At 36.0% G+C, this 23,011-nt stretch overlaps 5 protein-coding genes across 7 annotated transcripts; 2 read left to right on the forward strand and 3 right to left on the reverse strand.

Moving 5' to 3' along the window:
* The first annotated feature begins 233 nt into the window (after window positions 1–233).
* On the forward strand, window positions 234–3,957 carry LOC116132472 (mannose-1-phosphate guanylyltransferase 1). Of its 3 annotated transcripts, none has more exons than XM_031418133.1 (5): window positions 234–426; window positions 1,624–1,747; window positions 2,405–2,467; window positions 2,584–2,823; window positions 2,923–3,957. In XM_031418133.1, exons 2-5 carry the CDS (start codon window positions 1,637–1,639, stop codon window positions 3,592–3,594), a joined length of 1,086 nt encoding a protein of 361 aa, XP_031273993.1. In that variant the 5' UTR covers window positions 234–426; window positions 1,624–1,636; the 3' UTR covers window positions 3,595–3,957. The 3 variants fall into 3 exon arrangements, with proteins under 3 accessions (XP_031273993.1, XP_031273992.1, XP_031273994.1); XM_031418132.1 differs by having other exon boundaries at window positions 235–426; window positions 1,615–1,747; XM_031418134.1 differs by lacking the exon at window positions 234–426 and having other exon boundaries at window positions 1,613–1,747; window positions 2,358–2,467.
* A 1,476-nt stretch (window positions 3,958–5,433) lies between these two features.
* LOC116132501 (CASP-like protein 5B2) lies at window positions 5,434–9,297 on the reverse strand. Its single transcript, XM_031418167.1, has 3 exons — window positions 8,808–9,297; window positions 7,472–7,604; window positions 5,434–6,261 (listed from the first exon to the last, which is right to left on the reverse strand). Exons 1-3 carry the CDS (start codon window positions 8,930–8,932, stop codon window positions 6,055–6,057), a joined length of 465 nt encoding a protein of 154 aa, XP_031274027.1. The 5' UTR covers window positions 8,933–9,297; the 3' UTR covers window positions 5,434–6,054.
* Window positions 9,298–9,731: 434 nt separating this feature from the next.
* LOC116132461 (uncharacterized protein At2g39795, mitochondrial-like) lies at window positions 9,732–11,628 on the forward strand. Its single transcript, XM_031418118.1, has 3 exons — window positions 9,732–10,022; window positions 10,710–11,062; window positions 11,155–11,628. Exons 1-3 carry the CDS (start codon window positions 9,759–9,761, stop codon window positions 11,312–11,314), a joined length of 777 nt encoding a protein of 258 aa, XP_031273978.1. The 5' UTR covers window positions 9,732–9,758; the 3' UTR covers window positions 11,315–11,628.
* A 121-nt stretch (window positions 11,629–11,749) lies between these two features.
* Window positions 11,750–16,765, reverse strand: LOC116132514 (delta-1-pyrroline-5-carboxylate synthase-like). Its single transcript, XM_031418177.1, has 17 exons — window positions 16,762–16,765; window positions 16,345–16,523; window positions 15,421–15,698; window positions 15,056–15,206; window positions 14,726–14,890; window positions 14,459–14,536; window positions 14,071–14,160; window positions 13,867–13,953; window positions 13,699–13,785; window positions 13,511–13,607; window positions 13,321–13,424; window positions 13,105–13,180; window positions 12,866–13,016; window positions 12,669–12,737; window positions 12,455–12,521; window positions 12,290–12,360; window positions 11,750–12,095 (listed from the first exon to the last, which is right to left on the reverse strand). The coding sequence occupies exons 1-17, from the start codon at window positions 16,763–16,765 to the stop codon at window positions 12,002–12,004; spliced, it is 1,848 nt and encodes a 615-aa protein (XP_031274037.1). The 3' UTR covers window positions 11,750–12,001.
* On the reverse strand, window positions 16,547–22,744 carry LOC116132462 (delta-1-pyrroline-5-carboxylate synthase-like). The gene is made up of 20 exons (XM_031418120.1): window positions 22,504–22,744; window positions 21,878–21,949; window positions 21,692–21,795; window positions 21,414–21,516; window positions 21,142–21,303; window positions 20,218–20,495; window positions 19,853–20,003; window positions 19,523–19,687; window positions 19,256–19,333; window positions 18,868–18,957; window positions 18,664–18,750; window positions 18,496–18,582; window positions 18,308–18,404; window positions 18,118–18,221; window positions 17,902–17,977; window positions 17,663–17,813; window positions 17,466–17,534; window positions 17,252–17,318; window positions 17,087–17,157; window positions 16,547–16,892 (listed from the first exon to the last, which is right to left on the reverse strand). Exons 1-20 carry the CDS (start codon window positions 22,621–22,623, stop codon window positions 16,799–16,801), a joined length of 2,226 nt encoding a protein of 741 aa, XP_031273980.1. The 5' UTR covers window positions 22,624–22,744; the 3' UTR covers window positions 16,547–16,798.
* Between the last annotated feature and the right edge of the window lie 267 nt (window positions 22,745–23,011).

Here is a 23,011-nt window from a genome sequence, read left to right on the forward strand (position 1 = left end):
TACAGTACAAAAGTACTAATTTATCCAGAAAGTGAACAATTCCAAATCCCGAAACAACCCCGAAATTACCCTCCAAATAAAGCCTAACTACAAGCGGACGTCACCCGCTCAAAATTAATAAATAATTAAAGAAACCCCAAACCTAATTAAAATTCAATTTAATATTTAATTTCAAATCCGTCAAATTATGAACCCACACTTCATTCATGTTCAGATACCCCCTATCTATATAAATAACAGATCAACTTTTCTCTCAACCAACGAACTATGCACAGCTCAGACATATAACAAACAACAGGCGTAACCCGCCCGTGTCGGCTCAGGACTCATCTCACCTGTCGGTCCTGAGTTATTCACACGAATTGAATTGAGTTTTCTACTCGGTTCGAATTCATTCTCTTCTGGATCTTTTAATTGAGTCTCAAGGTAATTGTGTTTCGAGTTGTGTCCGTCTGAAGTTGTTTTCGTTTTGGATCTTTCATGAATTTTCACAATGTGGATATGGCTTATCCAAATTTCAGTTTTTTGTTGGTTTAATTATGATTTAATTGTTGTTAATGATGGTGGAAAAGAGGTTTTTGATGTTTAATTTCGTGTATTTTGTTAGATCTGGTTATTGAATCGGTCATTTTTGTTTCATTGAACGTAATTTTACTGTTACTGCCTCCATTTTTTGATTGATATGGAGTGTGTGGTAACACTTTATTTGATAATTATTATTCAAGTTATATATATTTTCAGATTTGTTGATTCTGATCCATGATTCAATTTTTAGAATAAACTTTGTTTTGGATGATATTGTTGTTGCCTAAGATAAAATATATATTATCATTAATACTCTTCAGTATCTTGGGTTCTATCTTTCTGTCAAATAAATATAAAGGGTGGTAATTACTTGATGTCACATAGCTACATAGCCGACTCCAAATGATGGAATATGGTGTTGTTAAGTCTTGGATTTGGTAGAATGTGGCAATTTAAATGTTTTATGAATGATGGGTTTAGAAAGGGAAATATTTTTGGCGACACTTGATCTACTAATGTCCAGGAAGAGGGAAATGTAGTTTGTGACGGTTGTTGTTTACTTGAAGCAGTAGTTATCTTGAATCTATATTCCGTTTTAATTTCCATGTCTGGTATGGAGTAACTGATAGTAAAATAAGAATTGATTTTGTCGTACTCATTCAAGAATCCAACCTGTGGTATAGCTGGAATTTGTGTCACCAGCTACTCGTTTTGGACGGATTTTCACTTAACCTGTAAGCGTTATGTTTCATCTTATGACACGTGTTGCAGTCTTTTTGTTGTGTTCCGTAGAGATCAGCTTTAAACTTTGGGGGTTTCTTCTTCCTTGTAAGTGTTGAATTCGTGTCAAGCTCAATTTTGTACCTGTTAGTTCAGGTTTGCCAGCCTTGCCTCCAAAGATGAGCTCAGACTCTTTATTATTCTTTCAGATCCACAAATGTCAATGCAGAATTCGTGAGGAATTTTATTTTTCACTTGTGTGGATAAATATGAGAGAGGCTGTGGTTCTTATTTTAACAATATATTAGATTCTGTTCTCTGCTAGCTTGTGTTATTAGTTACCAAAGATACTGACTCAGTCTTCTGCAGGAAAAGCAGGTTGCATACCACGATGAAGGCACTTATTCTTGTTGGAGGTTTTGGAACACGGTTGAGGCCGTTGACACTCAGCTTCCCAAAGCCCCTTGTTGAATTTGCTAACAAGCCTATGATCCTGCATCAGGTATGATTTTGTAAGCATGACCTTTTTTTAAATTTACATCTCAACTGGAAGCCTCCTTTCTGGTAGCAGTCATTTCTTGGTTAGTTGTCATTTCAGTAAGGTTTTCTTAACATAACATTGTTTGTTGTCGGGATTTCCACATTTGTTCTTAAATAATAATAAAGGATGTTTTCCTTGATTTCTGTATTTGAGATCCACAATGGACAAGCAATTCACTGCTGAGAACCTGTCAAAAAATAGGTGCCAAGATATATTGAACCATTTGACCTAGTGTAATGTGTTGAATTAGTTTTCATGCACTTTGTTGGCTCCAGTTTCCAAAATTTTGAAATTCACCTTTTGAATTGGTTTGCTAACATCTCTCTTCATTGGATTAGAGGAGTCTGTGAGCATATGTGTGTATGTTCCTTCTTACTTCTGATCTTGTGACAGATCAAAACTATTTCTCAAGAAAAATGAAGAAATTGTTTTTCTTTTCTTCCTCAAATAGAAATAAAAATGTCATCAATATCACCATGGATTTTATTACAGAGTACTAGTTCCTGTTATGGTACTTTAATATAGTCTGTTTTCTCTTTGTCTCTCTTCTCTTTCTCTTTCTTTATAATAGTGTGTGCCCTAACCTTGGGTTGACACATATCACCAAATTTTTCACAGATAGAGGCTCTTAAGGCAGTTGGAGTTACTGAAGTGGTTTTGGCTATTAACTACCAACCAGAGGTAAAAGAATAATGCCTTTTCTTATATACTGAACCTTATTTAATGATCCTAGCGATTGATGTAATGCTGCAAGATATCGGTTCTAATGTTTATGGTGTTGTTTCTTGTTTATGCAGGTGATGTTGAACTTTTTGAAAGACTTTGAGACCAAGCTTGATGTCAAGATCACCTGCTCACAAGAGACTGAGCCATTGGGCACTGCTGGTCCTCTGGCTCTGGCTAGGGACAAACTGATTGATGATTCTGGTGAGCCATTTTTTGTCCTCAACAGTGATGTTATTAGTGAGTACCCATTCAAAGAAATGATTGAATTCCATAAAGCCCACGGAGGAGAGGCATCCATTATGGTAACCAAGGTAAAACTTCAGCTCTTGTGATTATTTTCATTCCTCTTCATTGGAGACATTGTTGTAAGGTCAAATGATTGATAAACATTTTGTATTATCATTACATAGGTGGATGAGCCATCAAAATATGGTGTGGTGGTTATGGAAGAGTCGACTGGAAAAGTTGAGAAATTTGTTGAAAAGCCAAAGTTATTTGTTGGTAATAAAATCAATGCTGGAATTTATCTTTTGAACCCGTCAGTTCTTGATCGCATTGAACTGAGGCCCACCTCAATTGAAAAAGAGGTCTTCCCAAAAATTGCAGCTGAGCAAAAGCTATATGCTATGGTCCTTCCAGGTTTTTGGATGGACATTGGACAACCAAGGGACTATATTACAGGTCTGAGACTCTATCTAGACTCTCTGAGGAAGAAATCTTCATCTAAGTTGGCCACTGGCTCTCACGTTGTAGGAAATGTTTTGATTCATGAGAGTGCCAAGATTGGAGAGGGATGTTTGATTGGACCTGATGTTGCAATTGGTCCTGGTTGTGTTGTTGAGTCAGGAGTTAGACTCTCTCGTTGCACTGTGATGCGTGGAGTCCGCATCAAAAAGCATGCATGCATATCCAGTAGTATCATTGGATGGCACTCCACTGTAGGGCAATGGGCTCGAGTAGAAAACATGACCATCCTTGGAGAAGATGTTCATGTGTGTGATGAAATTTACAGTAACGGGGGTGTGGTTTTGCCCCACAAAGAGATAAAATCAAGCATTTTGAAGCCAGAGATAGTCATGTGAGCCACTGATGCTGTTAGCAAGTAGTTTAAGTTATTTTTCCCAGTAATTGTAACGTGTTGGTTCTTTCGTTCTTTTTTCTCTTCTCATCTCATCTCGTACACGTAAGTTGAATGCTCAGTTTCTCTTGTGAAAAGCAAATGATGATTGGCGTGAGAAGTGTAACTTTGTGTATAGATTGTAATAAGTCATCAGTTGGCTATTGTAATTTTCAAAGAATGTTTCTTTAATGTAAATTTCATTTCAATTTGTTCAAATGGATTGCCCATGACCTGTAATGTTATCTCTAAGACCCCGATCATTTGTCGGCAACTTTTCTTTTCTCTTGCTTTTGGCGAGCCCGATATATTTACTATTATTTGGATCTACAGTTGTTGATATTGTATTGCCACAAAGTAACATTATTGAGATTACTTGTGAAACATGCCCAACTCATAAAGAAACTTGGCTACTTATCTTATCTCTACTTGTTGCCATTTTTTTTTCTTCTTTTTCCACATTGCGGACCACCATATTTACAATTAAAGATGGGCCATCATATTCAATTGCAGAAAAGAAAAGTGGATAAGTAGAGCAACAGGTACATATGCGGACCCAAATGACGCTCTTATCACATGATTCGTATCTTACTGTAAATCCCTTATCATGAATCATCAACCAAAGATGTGGGTACCAATATAACAAAAAACAATTATGCAGATATAAATATATGCAGAAGGTACAACCCCTGGGTCCAAAACTGACAACATGGTCGCTTCTCGTGGTGCAAAATCCACACACTAAATATTAAGTTTTCATTATTCAAAGCAAAGCATGTGGGGGTTGTGCATTTTTATTTTGCTTTTCTAAATTGTGGACCTTTCCCTGTCATTTCGCTTAATTAATTTGGGATTCCCATAGATTGCGGAATTATCATTTATTAAACCTTATTATATGCTGATGGGACTAAATGATAATTACGTTGGGTTATTATTATAGTATATATTAGCACTCAGCTCAGCTGTAGTAGGTATACCATGATCAATTACTTGCATTTCCAAACCTCTAATGATTTTTATTTTTTCCAGGCTGTAGAATTTATAATAGTTCAAACTTGCTGAATTAATACCTTCAATCTTTTTCCAAACCTCTATTGCTTTGGCGTGTATTAAAAATAAGAATTAAGATAGTGATTGGTGAAGTATCTATTGCCTTATGACTTATTAGCAGCTTATCGTATATTTAATTATCCAAATCGCCCAAGATTCGATAATGAATGCTTTCATTGTTGTTAGTCATAGATTCCTTAATGACAAGGGAATCCGGGCTCTAAAAATGAATATTTAATTTCCACATATTTGTCAGAGTTAGATTGCATTATTGAAGGCAATATTATCCACTTAACCTAAATACATCATGATCCAAGAGATGGTCCAAGTGAAGGGATAACGTTACCCATCCTGTAACAGAAGTTAAACCCCAGTATCAAGTATGAGAGTAGTAAACTATCACTAGATGGTAAAAGAATAAAAGAAGGATGTAACATGATTTTCAAAGTTCGAGTCTTATTGATAATAAAAGAGAAAGAAGAAGATCTAACATGGTATTCCAAGAGGAGGATTTAACATGATCTCCTCAATTCGAGTCCCCACGATGATAAAAGAGTAAGAAGAGGATCTAATATAGTCTGTCGAGTTTGAGTCCCTACGATTACTGATAAAGATAACCACTGAAACTCTTATCCGACCAGTAGTTTCAGGGTTTCGAAGATTAGTTAAAGTACATGCAAATTGACCCAAACACCCTTACTCTTTTTTTTTTTTTTTTTTTTAAAAAAAAGGTATGGGAGTAGTAAGTTATTTCATTTAACATTTTGAAATTGGAGCAGCTGTTTTCGGAAAGAAAAAAAACATGAATTCCATTGCATTTGCGATTACTCACTACTCCAGCTTTTGAGGATCCTAAAAAGCCATATAAACATCTTACTATAACCACTAATATTGCAGGGTCGTGTCCATTTGGAAAACCAAGCAAATGAGGACCCAACCATTAAGAAAACAAGCCTCATTTGCGCTGTGTTTATGGCATGATGGTTGAACAGCAATAGTCTGTGCAGCTTGATAACAGTTTCACAACTATGGTGGAGGAGACGCATCACACACGTTTCACCCATTTTGTCATTCTTGACGAACTGAATGAATAGACAAGCTAAATCAAGTTTCAAGTTCAAAAATATCGATGCGAAACAAACGCCTCTGCAGTGAAAAGTAATCTAGAGCAGGGCTATGGACTACCACTGTCAATCTTTGTTCATATCTAAATTCTTGAAGTTAAAAAAACAAGGGTACACTATCAGAAATGGCATGCTTATATAATGAGATATCTTGAGCATTTCCGAGAAAATGGATACGCCTCAGAAATAACAATATTTACAGATATAGCATTTTAATCTAGTTCAGTCATGTTAATTGTTAGATAAATCCCCTAGACTGCGGCCAAAAGCCAAAACATGACATGAGAAGATATGGCAAGGAGGAACCAGGAGATAAAAGCCAAAACCACAGAAATTTGGAATCTGTTGCATGAGAAATGGGATGGTGACTGGCAGTAATTCAAAGTTAGGTCTTTTGTATACAGAACTGTGACCCCAGCTGCCGAGCATGCACCTGCAAGTGATAGAATTGCTGTCACCTGCATTTTAAATATTGATAGCATACTAGTTAAGTTTCAGATGAAATCAAAATGGATAATTTCAACACACAAACACTACAGGAGATCAGATATTTTTAGATTTATAAAAGCAAACATGGACTAGTATATATTTCCTTGTTTGAAACATTATATATGATGCAGAAATGTGGTCAGAAATCGCTTACGTGTGAAACAACAAAATCAGTAAGAATATTTCCTTCTTAATGGGGAAGTATGATGATGGAAACATTTGCTTGATTTAGAATGTCAGGTTAGACTAAAGATTATATACATGGCAGATATCTTAGACCAAGATTGCCAAGGTATTACATTGACCAACCATATATCTCTGAGGAAAGAAAAATGGCCAAGAAACAGTTCTGAGCAAGTTATATCTCACCTTAAAGCTCTCTATGTTAGTAACTTGCAAAATTTCATTTCCTGAAGGAATGGAAAAACATGCACAGCCGTACAGTGGCCTTGATGTGGTCACAAAATTCAGACTCCGGACACACCCACTGGCACAAAGCCACTACCTAAAAGTTTTCTTCTAATTTCTTCTATCTTGAAAGGAACAAAGACGAAGAACAAGATAAAGGTAAAGATATAGCTGCATCTTAATATACTGTCGCTTGAACGGCAAGAAACTGATTCATGTAACTATTCCAAAAATCCTTGCTCCTATTCAAGGTACAACTCTGAAAAGATAAATGAAAATAACACTTTGATTTGTACAATTCATTGCTATGGTCTGGTTTGAGTTTAGTAGGCCATCCTATTATCAACTAGAATCAGGATATAATTCTTTTGTTTGAAAATAAAGCATTTTGTAGATAGTTTTCAATTCTGAAAAATAGCTTAAAATCTAGAGATGATAAAAAGATTTTTACTAATATTTTCTATAAGACTTGCTTCAACATTATATTCAAAATTCAAAATTCTTCTAATTTTGAAAATTGTTTTGTATCACAGAGTAAATGTCCCCTTAGTCCCAATTTATCATTAAAAAAAGTCCCTTTTCTTCAGAGCCCTTATATATTGTCAAAGCTTACATATTTTAGTTAACTATAACAAATTTATTTCTTTTTCTATTTGTTTTCATACATCTATGAGCTCCAGCCAGTCAAAAATCAACTTAGAATATGCCTCGTGATTCTGAGAAGTAAAGCTCATGCATTTATAGAATCATGAGTTAGTTTAGGAAACTTACCCAGTCACCAACAACAAATAGGCTCACTAAGACGGGATTTCGCAGATTTTTCTTTGATCTCAAAGCATGCAAATCTAGACAAGCTAGTCCAAAACTCCACAGAACTTGAAGTCCCATTGATGCAATTAGATAGCTGAATCCAATAAACATGAATCAGAACTTAAATAAGTGGCAATATACCCGCATATATAACAGCAGATACTAATGCTATTAGTAAAAAAAAGCACATATGCACCAATTTGTATTCATGCAAGCACAGGACAACTGCACCTGGACATGTAAGTTCATGGTCAATCATAATCCTCCAAATTGATCTGTCACCTGCTAATGTAAGTTAATAGGCACAAATAATCCTCCAACTCATGGTCAGCTGGACATTCAAGTTCATGGCCCCATGCATTATACATGGACACAATTTATGAGCACATTCCTGATTCCTAAAACCCTCTGCTCACTGTTGCTTGGCTAGATTACTAATGCAAAGTTGACAATATGTTTTCTGGTGTCTACAATCTAGTTCCTAGGCTTCTCATAACTATGGTGAAAAGTATGCTCAAGTTAGAAGAAACACTAATCCTTAACAGCAGAAACAACATACAAAATGTACTCGCTGATTTCTTTCATCAAATGATAGTGGGGCAACAAGAGCCACATGCGCTCTTATTTGATTTCATCATGCCTCTTAGTTGAGGAAAGCACTAGTATAGGTGATTGAGACATATGGGAAGTGGAAATTACTAAGGTACTCTAGGATACCTCTCCAGAGGGGAAAGGAACAAGAAACTGAGAGAGCATCAGAGCAACCACTGGCTTAGAATGTCTTTGCAATCTTCTCTCCGTTTCCGATGGTTTTTACAGAGTGCATTCTTCCAAGTTCAGAAGTTTAAACATTGTAGTCCTCATTTCTTAGCTGAGTCATTGTCAAATTTATGCTATATTCTTCGGCTCCACCGAAGTCTATTGATGCCTCAAACCCACATGTATCTCCTGAAGTTACCAACCCCCACCCTAATCCACCCTGGTCATTAATATAAACCAGGTACCCGAAATTTCCCCTACAATTATCTTTCACTCTTAATTAGTGCAGGTAAATTTTAAAGCTTTCCCGATATAGCTTTCTCCAGGTGTAATCCGAAGTCATTTACACATTTACACCCAAACACACATAATTAGCAACTAAATCATTGTTAATACTGAAACAAGACAAAGAAGCAAAGAAATGAAGCTAAACCCAAATGAAAACAGGGCGCAAGAACCAAACTTTCATTTGAAAAACAATCAATTCTCACAAGTAAAACAAAATTACAGCAGTACCAGAAGAAATAAATGAAAATACCAGAAAGCAGTAGAATTGTAGAAGCCATGAGCTGAAAGCATCACCCCAACTGAAGCAGCGGCAAAAAAACACTGCCCCACTCGCAAGATTAAACCACTCACCTGCCCTGGACACCCAAACAACATCTCTCTCTTACAGAAAAGAAAAAAAAAAAAAAATCTTTCCCTTTCTCTCTCTCTCAAATTTACACCTCTCTGTGTTTGCTCAAAGGGCCCAATTCTCTTCAGAAACTGAGAGAGAAGGGAGCCAAGAGATCAATCAATGCCTAGATTTCAGGAGATTCTCATGAATCCAACAACTTTGCAATGAAGCTAAAGAACCTTTATTTGAAGAATAAAGAAATATTCTTTAAGCTTTCTGGGCTCTAATTCTAATTCTAATTCTTCCCCCAAACAATCTTTTATTATTTTACTCCAAACAAAGAGTCAAAGACTGGTACACCTTGTTTAACTTTTCTGAAAAACTATTATAACATTAACTTTAACGTGAACAAGGTGTTCATCATGTTGTTTCCTGCTTTGCATTATACAGATGGAGAAAACGAAAACAAAAAGTTGCCTTGAGGTTAAAAATCAGTTTCAACCACAAGAAACTGCTGTCAAATTAGCTGACATGTCATCATCTTAGTGGTCACTTTTACACAAATTACCAAAACCACTGTAGAGAATACAATGCTATAATTGTAAAAGATGGACTATTTTGAAAAAATAACCGTTACTTTCATTAAAATAACCACTAAACTTCAAAACTAACCAGATTCTTGGAATGCCTATTTTGACCTTGGATCTTTTGAAAAATAATCATCAGTTCTACCAAAAATCACCACGTTTTTAAAGATGCTGACATGTCATCATCACATTGCAAAGTTCTTAATCCCTCTAAAACCCTAACTTTTGCAAAACCCTGCTAGAAAGTGAAAGTTTTTTTTTTCCCCCCCTTCACTGCAACTCGATGGCTTTCAGTGCATATATTCGTAAATCGGCCTCTTCTTTGGCTCCAATGGCTAATCGATTCATTCGAGTCAACAGATGTTACCGTTCTGCCATCTTCATTGCCTCGAATAACCTGTGTCAGAAACCAACTTTGAGCCCTTTTGTGCCTCAACTTCACTTCTCTTCAGCTGTTGGGACTAAAAAGCCTAGTTCTGATGAGTCTCTGCTACGGGTTATTGATTCGGAAATCAAGTGTGCTACGGAGACTGATGATCACGATCGGGTAATGAAAAATTTTCTTTTCCTTTTTTATTTTTTTGGGTGGTTGGTTTATGGCTGTTTGTTTGCGATACAATCCTGGAAAATTGAAAGAAATTTGGGTGGTTGTATTTTATTTTTTATTTTAAATGATGAAAAAGGTTGGTTTGGTTTGCTGAGTTTCTGTTTGCTTATATTTTGCTCGTTGAGATGATTGAGGGAAAGTGAAGAAAATTAAGGGTTTTTGTTTATTGTTTCAGAATAAAATACTCTTGTTTTTGTTTAGCGAAGATGAGTTTAGTTTTGGCATTCAGATTTTTGGTTTCTTTTGTTTTACCAAGTGTTTTAAGCTAGTAAAAAGGATGGAAAATAGAAGGGAATTAAGTTCTGGATGTTATTTTTCCTTTCAGTGAATAATAGGCTCATCCCGATTAATTACCTGTTATGCTGTAACTCTTCTTTAATAGATTACTAGTAGATTATATTAAGAACAGACTTGCTGTTTTTGAGGTTTCTCTCCTGGTCTGAAGCATCAAGATATGGATGCTGGTTTACATGATGCCCACATGTTACTGTAAATTAAAAAAATCCCATTGATGGAAGTTATTAGATATGTATGTTTCTGCCATCAGAGTGTAAGGATAAAGATATATTTATTATTATGTCCTAACCACTCAATAACTCTGGTAAATTCTTTTGTTCTGATGAATAGGTGGAAGAGATTCCAAGCAGCTTCCCTTTCAAAATTGAGGATAATCGTGGACACCAAACTGTAACATTGACGAGAGAGTATCAGGGTGAACTTGTAAAAGTTGAAGTTTATATGCCTGATCTTGTTACTGGTGACAAACCTGAGGCTGTTCATGATAATGATGATGATGATGATGATATCGAAAAACCCAGTCGAACTAGCCTCCCACTAGTTGTTACTGTCTCCAAGAGTAGTGGAACCTCACTTGAGTTTAGTTGTGTTGCTTACCCTGATGAGATTGCGATTGACAGCTTGGCAGTTAGGAAATCAGAAAAGTCAGAGGATGATGTTGCCTACGAGGGGCCTGAGTTCCAGTAAGATGCTTACTTTCCATGGCTGATTCATTTATAATCCATCATTTCATTATCTGTATATGTAACATGTTTCACCTATTCATCTTCCTCAGTGATCTGGATGAGAAGTTGAAGAAAGCTTTCCACAAGTACTTGGAGATTAGAGGAATAAAGCCTAGCAGCATAAATTTCTTGTTCGAGTACATGATCAACAAAGACAGCCGAGAATACTTGAATTGGTTGAACAACCTTAAGAACTTCATTGAAGCATAGCTTTTTGCATCGACAATTTTTATGGAGGCCAGGTCGAGTGGTGTTAGGTTTTCTTCTTCAGTTCTTCTCTTAATGTTCATTTGCATACTATTTCATGTAAGGAGTATTAACGTGTTGTGTTAAGCACACAACAGTGTAGTTTTGAGGTATGCCCAGAATTGTTACTTAATGCAAGATTTGTTATCAAGAAGAATGCAGTATTTTGTCATACTGTTACTGGTGTTTATTTCACATTGGCTTTGTCCTTCTGGGCTACATCTTTCTCCCAAGTTACAACAGGAAAGACATGCTAAAGAATGGAGTCTCTGTCAACTCTCCCATCTAATTTTTTTTTTGGGTAATAGTAGCCCTTGATGTTCGAAGTGTAGTTTAAGATTTCTAATTACAAAATGCTATAATGTACAGTCACAACATACCAAGCAATAGGGTTACACATAAAAAATATATAAATCATTCATTAAACTGCTAAATTTATTATATGTCCCGATAAGGGAATGAGAATGTAAAGTAGCTAATATTGCTAATCTGATACAAAATGCTTATTGAATTGGACAGAAAATCTAAGGATACAGAATCAGGACTAATATATTTCAGCACCTTATAAAATAATGCTGCTACATGAATAAAAAAGACGTAGCAATATCAAAAGCCCATAAAGACTACTACTGGTATGCGGGATGCAAATCTTTAAGTGTAAATTTCGGATTCAATAGCTATGTCCTTGTGAATATAATCCACTCCCTTGTCACCATCCACCACTTGTCCGCTTCCTTTAAGAATCCTGCAGATGCAAAATCCAATAATAACTAAGACCCTGTACAGACTAATTCAAGATTTTCTGACCCTGCACAATCTTCTGGAAATAAATGAACAATATAATACGTGATAATTAATAGAATAACAATCCCAAGAGGAAATACTCTCATCAAGAAACCTTATATGATGGCACTAACGTCGTAAGCAAAAAATTCATACCATCTAGTAGTTAACAATCCTTCAACTCCAACTGGACCACGAGCATGAATCCGGCTTGTGCTTATGCCAACCTAGTCAGATACCAAAGAGAATCAACTATGAGAGAACAGGAACTCTTAACAAATTGATCAAACTTATTGAGTAACCTGCTAGATGATATGATACCTCAGCACCAAGGCCAAAACGAGCCCCATCACAGAATCTTGTGCTTGCATTATGGAAAACAGCAGCGCTGCCAAATAAGCAACAACAAATTATTATTTTGATATCATATTAAACCCTACTGCCAATGACCTGAAAAAACAGAAAACACCAAGGGAAACAAATAATAAGACTGGTAACCAATGTCTTAAAACTAAGAAAATTGAAGTTGGCTCACCTGTCTACTCGGCGTAGAAAAACTTTGGCGGCTTCCTTGTCTTCTGCTATGATGCATTCTGTATGACCACTGTGAAATAAAGAGAAAAGATTGATTATTCATCTCCATGTAAGTTTTTCAAATAGCCATGTGCAAATTTGTGAGAAATAGAGAGAAATATAATGATTCATTAGATCTGAAAGGAAAAAGGAACATACCTCCCATGTTCATGTATATGATCAATGGCTGCATATACATCATCCACAACTTCAATGGTGCATGCCAGTGAGTTGTACTCATAATGTAATGAATTTGCCTCTGGAACACCAAGCAAGGTGCTGGCCTTTGGGCCACCAAATAAAGTGACACCTGCAGGAGATGTTCATCAGTACCTTTCGATAAATCTCAGTCTAATGGTATCAGCACAAGATGTTACTTTTTGCATGTGGAGCCATACCTTCAATGCGGAGTTTAACGATAAGGTCATTGAGCCCATCTGTTGGCACCAAATCCTTGTGAACAAGAAGTGTTTCCTGGTAACATAAAAAAAGGATGGAGCACTGACAAGTTGACATTTTGAGCCAAAAACATTGACACCTTAAGATCTAAACTTGAACTAATACTATAAAGAGCATATCAAAAATATCAGTGGCCGATAACCAAAACAAATTACCATTGCATTACAGGCTGCAGGGTAATCTATTTTTGCATCCAAAACTATTTGCTTCACCATCTCCATATTAGCAGATTTATCAACATATACATGGCAAATTCCATCTGAGTAGCAAAATTGCATCTTTAGTTGATTCCTATTGAGCAATCATCTATTCAATGAACTAGATTCCATGGATTATATATCTCACCAGCATGGCCTAGAACAGGAATTTTAGTTGATCCCTTGATTTGAGTAACAAGTCTGTTGCTTCCTCTTGGGATTACAAGATCAATCACATCATCAAGCTGGCACATAAAGGAAGACACAGAGTTAACTTAAAGGTATCAACTATCATTCTCAAAATTGACATGCTTTAATCAATAAAAATCCATCCACCTTAAGCAGATCAGGAATCTCATCTCTTGAAGTCACGAGTCCAATCAGTCTTCCACCAACTTTTTCTGGTATGGCTTCAGTGATAATCTAAAACATGAATGACAGAACTTTAGATATGACTTCACTCGGAATATTGCATAACAATCATTTAACACTAAGATATCAAACCTGATGCAATATTTCATTTGATTTCTTGGCCTCTTTTCCTCCTTTCAGCAAAAGCCCATTCCCACTTCGGATTGCCAATGAAGCTATCTATTAAAATCATGAGTAAAAAGTAATGGTATTATAATGAATAAATAAAACGGAAAATACAAAGCAGATACACAACATTGGTAATAAATGATATTTGTAATAATGGATCACATTTACCTGTACTAGTGCATCAGGTCGAGACTCAAAAACAATCAGGAGAACACCCAAGGGACATGAAGTTTTCTCCAAGATAAGTCCATCCGCAAGCTGATGCAAAATCCATCAGAAACATCTCAGATTAACATTCAACACCCAGGATATATTGATAGTCCAGAAGATCTCTATACAATTAGTCCAAGACGTAATAACATTTTTCTTTTATAGCCAAGGAATAGTTTCAGGTACAGACTGCAGTTTATATGTCTCAAAATTTCCCGATTAGACTTAAAAAGTTGTTTACTAAGTGCAGAAGTCAAGATTTGAAGCAAATACTTTCCATCTCTTGGTAAATCATCACTGTACTAGAGACCTATAATTAATATATTTGAAAGAGTATTTTCTTTACCTCGGTTCTCTTCAATACGTGACCAATTGGGTCCTCCATGTTTGCAAGCACACGAATATTATTTGCAAGGCTTAAAATCTGTCAAGTACAGTACACTTCATTCAAAACATAATTTGTGCAATTTGAGAAATAGAGAAAATTTTCAAATTAACATCAGACATAGGGAATTAGTTTAAAATTAAAAATAAAAAATAAAAATTGACAGAATAAACGGCAATAAGCAGCTACAAAAATTAGAAATAGTTAAATACATCAGCAGTGTCTTGCCTTCTCTGGCTTCAGAGCCAGGCGAGATATCAGGGATTTATCATATCCAGCCTCTTGTGCAGCTGCAACATCAGCATCATTTTCAGCCATGATCTTGCTTTCATTAGCTTCCAAGGCATCAGCTATATCCAGCAAAATCTTTTTCCTCTCTTCCGAAGACAAGGCCTGTAGAGTATTACACAGTAATTAATGTTGCAAACCAAGAGCATAAGTCTTGCACGAAGTTATAAGGGTAGAAGATACTGCCCTCTCTACTTGCAGAAGAAATGTGAGATTTCCAATTAACATAAACTTATCAAGCTTCTCAAGCATGATGCAAATCGATGTTACCTGAAGTCGTCTAGAACAATCCCTCGCTGCAACTGCCATCTCACGAGCACCTACTTCATTGTCTCCAACCAACAAATGTGCATCTTGGTGGAAAAGGGTACCAATAGCCTCTCCTTGCAGAACTTTGATTATGTTTTCAGCAGAAAACCCACTTCAAAAGAAATATAAGGAAATTATTGCACTATCATGCACTAGCTAACTTGTGGAAACCTGTAAGTAAAACATTATATAATGTATGGAGCCTGTAAAGTGCATCCACATGGTAAATATCAACAATATCCACCAAATAATTGTCACTCTGGTTCCTTAATTTGCAAATGACTAAGTTTTGAAGTATATTTTAGGATATAAGAGGGGGAGTATACCTGGTGATAACCACAGGGATGCCTGCATAAGCTGCATTGACAGCAGCTTTTACCTTGGCAGTCATGCCTCCTCTTCCCACTCTAGACTTGTCTCCAAAAGTTATTTCACACTGATGCTTTTCCCTAACGTATGTCTGAATGAGCTCTGACTCTGGGTCAGCTGGGGGGCCACTGTAAAGACCCTCTACATCACTCAATAGAACAAGAAGATCAGCTTTCAACTCCAAAGCCAGTAGGGCTGCTAAGCTATCATTATCCCAGAATATACCAGAAGAGTCCTGCAAAGAGTGCAAATCATCAGAACTGTAACAGTAGTAAATGCATCAATTAAGGAATTAGCGGAAAGTAGAAAGGGATAAAACAGTACAGGTCCTCTTTAAAGCTATGAAAGATATATCTGAAAACCTACAATAATCTAAAGGTAGCCTCATAAAAGATTATATAGTTCAGGAAGGAACCTCTCAGTAAAGTTTCTTCCATTTACTGGTTTGTTCACAAACTAGAAGAAAGCACCCCAACATTTAATATCCACAACCAAATGAAACTTTCCAAAAAGTGATTGCAAATACAAATCAGTTTCACTTTTTGGTTGTTGACTAAATGCTAGTTCATTGCATGAATAACAACATTTTTCCTTATTCTCTGAAAAACAGAGAATTATCTTCCTTTAGCTTTCCCCTCTCAAAACGTGGAATGTCATAATCCACTTATCAGGGCTTCTTTTTCCATAATAGCTGAAGGATTATTGAGTACTACATTAGAGAACCTTTGTCTCTCAATTTATAAGAATGAGAAAGATCATATCAATTTTTATATTAGGTTAGTACAAAATAAAAAATTTAAACATTAAGGAAAGATGAATCCTAGTCATTAAGTAAATGAAGTATTCCCACAATGAACAGCAAATAAAGAAGAGTAAAATGCCTCGTATGGAGCTTTCCTTGTACTGACAGCATCATTTTCATTAAATACAGGAACAACCCTCAGAGATAACAAAGATTTCACAGTTTCATTAAGTTGCCTTCTGAAATCTTTATCCCTAAAGTCATTATCTGTCACAAGAAGTTGCGCAGATGTCATATCCAGCTGAAAAAAAAAAAAACCTACCAAGCAATAGGGTTACACATAAAAAATATATAAATCATTCATTAAACTGCTAAATTTATTATATGTCCCGATAAGGGAATGAGAATGTAAAGTAGCTAATATTGCTAATCTGATACAAAATGCTTATTGAATTGGACAGCAAATCTAAGGATACAGAATCAGGACTAATATATTTCAGCACCTTATAAAATAATGCTGCTACATGAATAAAAAAGACGTAGCAATATCAAAAGCCCATAAAGACTACTACTGGTATGCGGGATGCAAATCTTTAAGTGTAAATTTCGGATTCAATAGCTATGTCCTTGTGAATATAATCCACTCCCTTGTCACCATCCACCACTTGTCCGCTTCCTTTAAGAATCCTGCAGATGCAAAATCCAATAATAACTAAGACCCTGTACAGACTAATTCAAGATTTTCTGACCCTGCACAATCTTCTGGAAATAAATGAACAATATAATACGTGATAATTAATAGAATAACAATCCCAAGAGGAAATACTCTCATCAAGAAACCTTATATGATGGCACTAACGTCGTAAGCAAAAAATTCATACCATCTAGTAGTTAACAATCCTTCAACTCCAACTGGACCACGAGCATGAATCCGGCTTGTGCTTATGCCAACCTAGTCAGATACCAAAGAGAATCAACTATGAGAGAACAGGAACTCTTAACAAATTGATCAAACTTATTGAGTAACCTGCTAGATGATATGATACCTCAGCACCAAGGCCAAAACGAGCCCCATCACAGAATCTTGTGCTTGCATTATGGAAAACAGCAGCGCTGCCAAATAAGCAACAACAAATTATTATTTTGATATCATATTAAACCCTACTGCCAATGACCTGAAAAAACAGAAAACACCAAGGGAAACAAATAATAAGACTGGTAACCAATGTCTTAAAACTAAGAAAATTGAAGTTGGCTCACCTGTCTACTCGGCGTAGAAAAACTTTGGCGGCTTCCTTGTCTTCTGCTATGATGCATTCTGTATGACCACTGTGAAATAAAGAGAAAAGATTGATTATTCATCTCCATGTAAGTTTTTCAAATAGCCATGTGCAAATTTGTGAGAAATAGAGAGAAATATAATGATTCATTAGATCTGAAAGGAAAAAGGAACATACCTCCCATGTTCATGTATATGATCAATGGCTGCATATACATCATCCACAACTTCAATGGTGCATGCCAGTGAGTTGTACTCATAATGTAATGAATTTGCCTCTGGAACACCAAGCAAGGTGCTGGCCTTTGGGCCACCAAATAAAGTGACACCTGCAGGAGATGTTCATCAGTACCTTTCGATAAATCTCAGTCTAATGGTATCAGCACAAGATGTTACTTTTTGCATGTGGAGCCATACCTTCAATGCGGAGTTTAACGATAAGGTCATTGAGCCCATCTGTTGGCACCAAATCCTTGTGAACAAGAAGTGTTTCCTGGTAACATAAAAAAAGGATGGAGCACTGACAAGTTGACATTTTGAGCCAAAAACATTGACACCTTAAGATCTAAACTTGAACTAATACTATAAAGAGCATATCAAAAATATCAGTGGCCGATAACCAAAACAAATTACCATTGCATTACAGGCTGCAGGGTAATCTATTTTTGCATCCAAAACTATTTGCTTCACCATCTCCATATTAGCAGATTTATCAACATATACATGGCAAATTCCATCTGAGTAGCAAAATTGCATCTTTAGTTGATTCCTATTGAGCAATCATCTATTCAATGAACTAGATTCCATGGATTATATATCTCACCAGCATGGCCTAGAACAGGAATTTTAGTTGATCCCTTGATTTGAGTAACAAGTCTGTTGCTTCCTCTTGGGATTACAAGATCAATCACATCATCAAGCTGGCACATAAAGGAAGACACAGAGTTAACTTAAAGGTATCAACTATCATTCTCAAAATTGACATGCTTTAATCAATAAAAATCCATCCACCTTAAGCAGATCAGGAATCTCATCTCTTGAAGTCACGAGTCCAATCAGTCTTCCACCAACTTTTTCTGGTATGGCTTCAGTGATAATCTAAAACATGAATGACAGAACTTTAGATATGACTTCACTCGGAATATTGCATAACAATCATTTAACACTAAGATATCAAACCTGATGCAATATTTCATTTGATTTCTTGGCCTCTTTTCCTCCTTTCAGCAAAAGCCCATTCCCACTTCGGATTGCCAATGAAGCTATCTATTAAAATCATGAGTAAAAAGTAATGGTATTATAATGAATAAATAAAACGGAAAATACAAAGCAGATACACAACATTGGTAATAAATGATATTTGTAATAATGGATCACATTTACCTGTACTAGTGCATCAGGTCGAGACTCAAAAACAATCAGGAGAACACCCAAGGGACATGAAGTTTTCTCCAAGATAAGTCCATCCGCAAGCTGATGCAAAATCCATCAGAAACATCTCAGATTAACATTCAACACCCAGGATATATTGATAGTCCAGAAGATCTCTATACAATTAGTCCAAGAAGTAATAACATTTTCCTTTTATAGCCAAGGAATAGTTTCAGGTACAGACTGCAGTTTATATGTCTCAAAATTTCCCGATTAGACTTAACAAGTTGTTTACTAAGTGCAGAAGTCAAGATTTGAAGCAAATACTTTCCATCTCTTGGTAAATCATCACAGTACTAGAGACCTATAATTAATATATTTGAAAGAGTATTTTCTTTACCTCGGTTCTCTTCAATATATGACCAATTGGGTCCTCCATGTTTGCAAGCACACGAATATTATTTGCAAGGCTTAAAATCTGTCAAGTACAGTACACTTCATTCAAAACATAATTTGTGCAATTTGAGAAATAGAGAAAATTTTCAAATTAACATCAGACATAGGGAATTAGTTTAAAATTAAAAATAAAAAATAAAAATTGACAGAATAAACGGCAATAAGCAGCTACAAAAATTAGAAATAGTTAAATACATCAGCAGTGTCTTGCCTTCTCTGGCTTCAGAGCCAGGCGAGATATCAGGGATTTATCATATCCAGCCTCTTGTGCAGCTGCAACATCAGCATCATTTTCAGCCATGATCTTGCTTTCATTAGCTTCCAAGGCATCAGCTATATCCAGCAAAATCTTTTTCCTCTCTTCCGAAGACAAGGCCTGTAGAGTATTACACAGTAATTAATGTTGCAAACCAAGAGCATAAGTCTTGCACGAAGTTATAAGGGTAGAAGATACTGCCCTCTCTACTTGCAGAAGAAATGTGAGATTTCCAATTAACATAAACTTATCAAGCTTCTCAAGCATGATGCAAATCGATGTTACCTGAAGTCGTCTAGAACAATCCCTCGCTGCAACTGCCATCTCACGAGCACCTACTTCATTGTCTCCAACCAACAAATGTGCATCTTGGTGGAAAAGGGTACCAATAGCCTCTCCTTGCAGAACTTTGATTATGTTTTCAGCAGAAAACCCACTTCAAAAGAAATATAAGGAAATTATTGCACTATCATGCACTAGCTAACTTGTGGAAACCTGTAAGTAAAACATTATATAATGTATGGAGCCTGTAAAGTACATCCACATGGTAAATATCAACAATATCCACCAAATAATTGTCACTCTGGTTCCTTAATTTGCAAATGACTAAGTTTTGAAGTATATTTTAGGATATAAGAGGGGGAGTATACCTGGTGATAACCACAGGGATGCCTGCATAAGCTGCATTGACAGCAGCTTTTACCTTGGCAGTCATGCCTCCTCTTCCCACTCTAGACTTGTCTCCAAAAGTTATTTCACACTGATGCTTTTCCCTAACGTATGTCTGAATGAGCTCTGACTCTGGGTCAGCTGGGGGGCCACTGTAAAGACCCTCTACATCACTCAATAGAACAAGAAGATCAGCTTTCAACTCCAAAGCCAGTAGGGCTGCTAAGCTATCATTATCCCAGAATATACCAGAAGAGTCCTGCAAAGAGTGCAAATCATCAGAACTGTAACAGTAGTAAATGCATCAATTAAGGAATTAGCGGAAAGTAGAAAGGGATAAAACAGTACAGGTCCTCTTTAAAGCTATGAAAGATATATCTGAAAACCTACAATAATCTAAAGGTAGCCTCATAAAAGATTATATAGTTCAGGAAGGAACCTCTCAGTAAAGTTTCTTCCATTTACTGGTTTGTTCACAAACTAGAAGAAAGCACCCCAACATTTAATATCCACAACCAAATGAAACTTTCCAAAAAGTGATTGCAAATACAAATCAGTTTCACTTTTTGGTTGTTGACTAAATGCTAGTTCATTGCATGAATAACAACATTTTTCCTTATTCTCTGAAAAACAGAGAATTATCTTCCTTTAGCTTTCCCCTCTCAAAACGTGGAATGTCATAATCCACTTATCAGGGCTTCTTTTTCCATAATAGCTGAAGGATTATTGAGTACTACATTAGAGAACCTTTGTCTCTCAATTTATAAGAATGAGAAAGATCATATCAATTTTTATATTAGGTTAGTACAAAATAAAAAATTTAAACATTAAGGAAAGATGAATCCTAGTCATTAAGTAAATGAAGTATTCCCACAATGAACAGCAAATAAAGAAGAGTAAAATGCCTCGTATGGAGCTTTCCTTGTACTGACAGCATCATTTTCATTAAATACAGGAACAACCCTCAGAGATAACAAAGATTTCACAGTTTCATTAAGTTGCCTTCTGAAATCTTTATCCCTAAAGTCATTATCTGTCACAAGAAGTTGCGCAGATGTCATATCCAGCTGAAAAAAAAAAAAAGCCTACATAATTAGATCAAAGGTCCAAGAAACAAATTAATTAGGCTGTAACATAGTTACAAAACAGAGAAAAAGTATATAAATCTCTTAAGGACCTCGCTAAACAATGTGTCATAGAGAGCCATGATACTGTTTTGGCCAACAGCTGCACAGGCCTTCCCATCAAGCTCAACTTGTGGTTTTTGAAGATCAGCAAAACTGTAAGAGATGAAAAGCTATTGCATCATAAGCATGTCACTGAATTCACAATATACTTAAGCAAAATACTAATTTTGTGAAGAGACAACACTGCCGGCAATGTTGAAATTCAAAAGCCTCAAAGTCATATATCAACATGTTAACAAAAGAACATTAAAGAGGACAAAATGAAGACCTGCTGTTGATTAGTCTTCTGTATTTAAGCCTCTGGCGACCCAGGCCAACAGCACCTGACGACACCAAAACAATCTCATATCCTTGTGAGTTCAACTCTTTAATCTGCAGTTTCGTTTCGAGTTATAAAATAAAAATACCCGAATTTCAAGATTGACAAACAAAGAACAGAAATCTACAATCTCACTTGCTCACAAAGCGCTCCTAGTCTTCCGAGCGCTAATCTTCCATCACCTCGAGTAACAACAGCAGTTCCAACCTTCAATAAATTGAACAAAAAAGCTAGTTAACATTTTAATAAACAAAAGTAACACATACATACCGTACATACAAATTATTTTATTGTAGTATACTGTTTATCCTTGTTAAATAAATTAAACTTTTTTTTAGTACACTCTTTCATTCATTATATATCATTTCTGTCGCATTAGATTGTCATTAACATACAGGAATTATGAAACTAACCCTTAAGACTTATGATTCACGATCTGGAAACATATTTTATATCACTCATATCCATAAATTACCAAAGACTAAACACTAAGAAATAGAAAGACAATCTTTTGTCGTTTCATATAATATATGAATCGGCAGTTAAGCTTAAAAAATTAACAAAATACTGATCTCATAATCAAGATTAAAAGCACTGACGCGATTCAAACAAAAGTTCAGAATCTGGAATCTTTCCTTTAATGAACCAAAGATTCCACTAGCATAACTAAAAGTTTTATCATAAACAAAAGTTGCTTTTCCCTGAAGCTGGTGTGCATTGATGGAACCAAATAAGATGAAAGAAAGAGAATATTTACACACCTTTACAACAATTCGCTTAACATCTTTGACAAATACTCGAGAGGAATCCATGTTATCAGTGTTGTCCATGTCTAGAGCATAACCGTTGCAACTCATCGTGGATACAAGAGGAGTTGGCATTCAGGGAGGGTTTTTTTTCTTTTTTTTCTTTTTTTTATTTTTTAACTTTCAAGGGAAGATCCTTTTAAGATCAACCACAAAGATGCCAAACGCTCTTTCACCTGGAAACAAGACCGAGCAGTACAGAGTACAGACACCAAAACGTGGAGGATACAATCTGCTTTTTATCCCAAATAAGACAATGCCACGTAAGGCAGCTGGTGAAAGAGACTGAAGAATGTGGAAGGCAATGATTGGTTAAGCTTAAGTAACAGGAGGGATGGGACCGGAGGCAGGAGTTTGTACAACACTTAAAATGATACGCGGCGTATGTAGATGTAGGTTTGGAAACACGACAAAAAGGTATGGAATTATTTAAGGCAGAGGTTGAGATCCGTGTTGTGCGGCT

Source organism: Pistacia vera, unplaced genomic scaffold, assembly GCF_008641045.1.
Source record: "Pistacia vera cultivar Batoury unplaced genomic scaffold, PisVer_v2 Contig254, whole genome shotgun sequence".
Lineage (NCBI taxonomy): Eukaryota > Viridiplantae > Streptophyta > Magnoliopsida > Sapindales > Anacardiaceae > Pistacia > Pistacia vera.

Coding starts and splice junctions, on each gene's coding strand:
- LOC116132472 (XM_031418133.1), top strand. CDS start 1,637: ATGAAGGCACTTATTCTTGTTGGAGGTTTTGGAACACGGTTGAGGCCG. Junction 2,468..2,583: donor CTATTAACTACCAACCAGAG/GTAAAAGAATAA, acceptor TTGTTTATGCAG/GTGATGTTGAACTTTTTGAA. Junction 2,824..2,922: donor CATCCATTATGGTAACCAAG/GTAAAACTTCAG, acceptor ATCATTACATAG/GTGGATGAGCCATCAAAATA.
- LOC116132501 (XM_031418167.1), bottom strand. CDS start 8,932: ATGTTGTTTGGGTGTCCAGGGCAGGTGAGTGGTTTAATCTTGCGAGTG. Junction 7,605..8,807: donor TACAATTCTACTGCTTTCTG/GTATTTTCATTT, acceptor TATTGGATTCAG/CTATCTAATTGCATCAATGG. Junction 6,262..7,471: donor TATTTGTTGTTGGTGACTGG/GTAAGTTTCCTA, acceptor TTTAAAATGCAG/GTGACAGCAATTCTATCACT.
- LOC116132461 (XM_031418118.1), top strand. CDS start 9,759: ATGGCTTTCAGTGCATATATTCGTAAATCGGCCTCTTCTTTGGCTCCA. Junction 10,023..10,709: donor AGACTGATGATCACGATCGG/GTAATGAAAAAT, acceptor TCTGATGAATAG/GTGGAAGAGATTCCAAGCAG. Junction 11,063..11,154: donor TACGAGGGGCCTGAGTTCCA/GTAAGATGCTTA, acceptor CATCTTCCTCAG/TGATCTGGATGAGAAGTTGA.
- LOC116132514 (XM_031418177.1), bottom strand. Junction 13,425..13,510: donor TCCTGTTCTAGGCCATGCTG/GTGAGATATATA, acceptor TTTGCTACTCAG/ATGGAATTTGCCATGTATAT. Junction 12,361..12,454: donor GTTTTGGCCTTGGTGCTGAG/GTATCATATCAT, acceptor GTATCTGACTAG/GTTGGCATAAGCACAAGCCG.
- LOC116132462 (XM_031418120.1), bottom strand. CDS start 22,623: ATGCCAACTCCTCTTGTATCCACGATGAGTTGCAACGGTTATGCTCTA. Junction 19,688..19,852: donor ATTGTTCTAGACGACTTCAG/GTAACATCGATT, acceptor AATACTCTACAG/GCCTTGTCTTCGGAAGAGAG. Junction 18,958..19,255: donor ATATATTGAAGAGAACCGAG/GTAAAGAAAATA, acceptor ATTTTGCATCAG/CTTGCGGATGGACTTATCTT.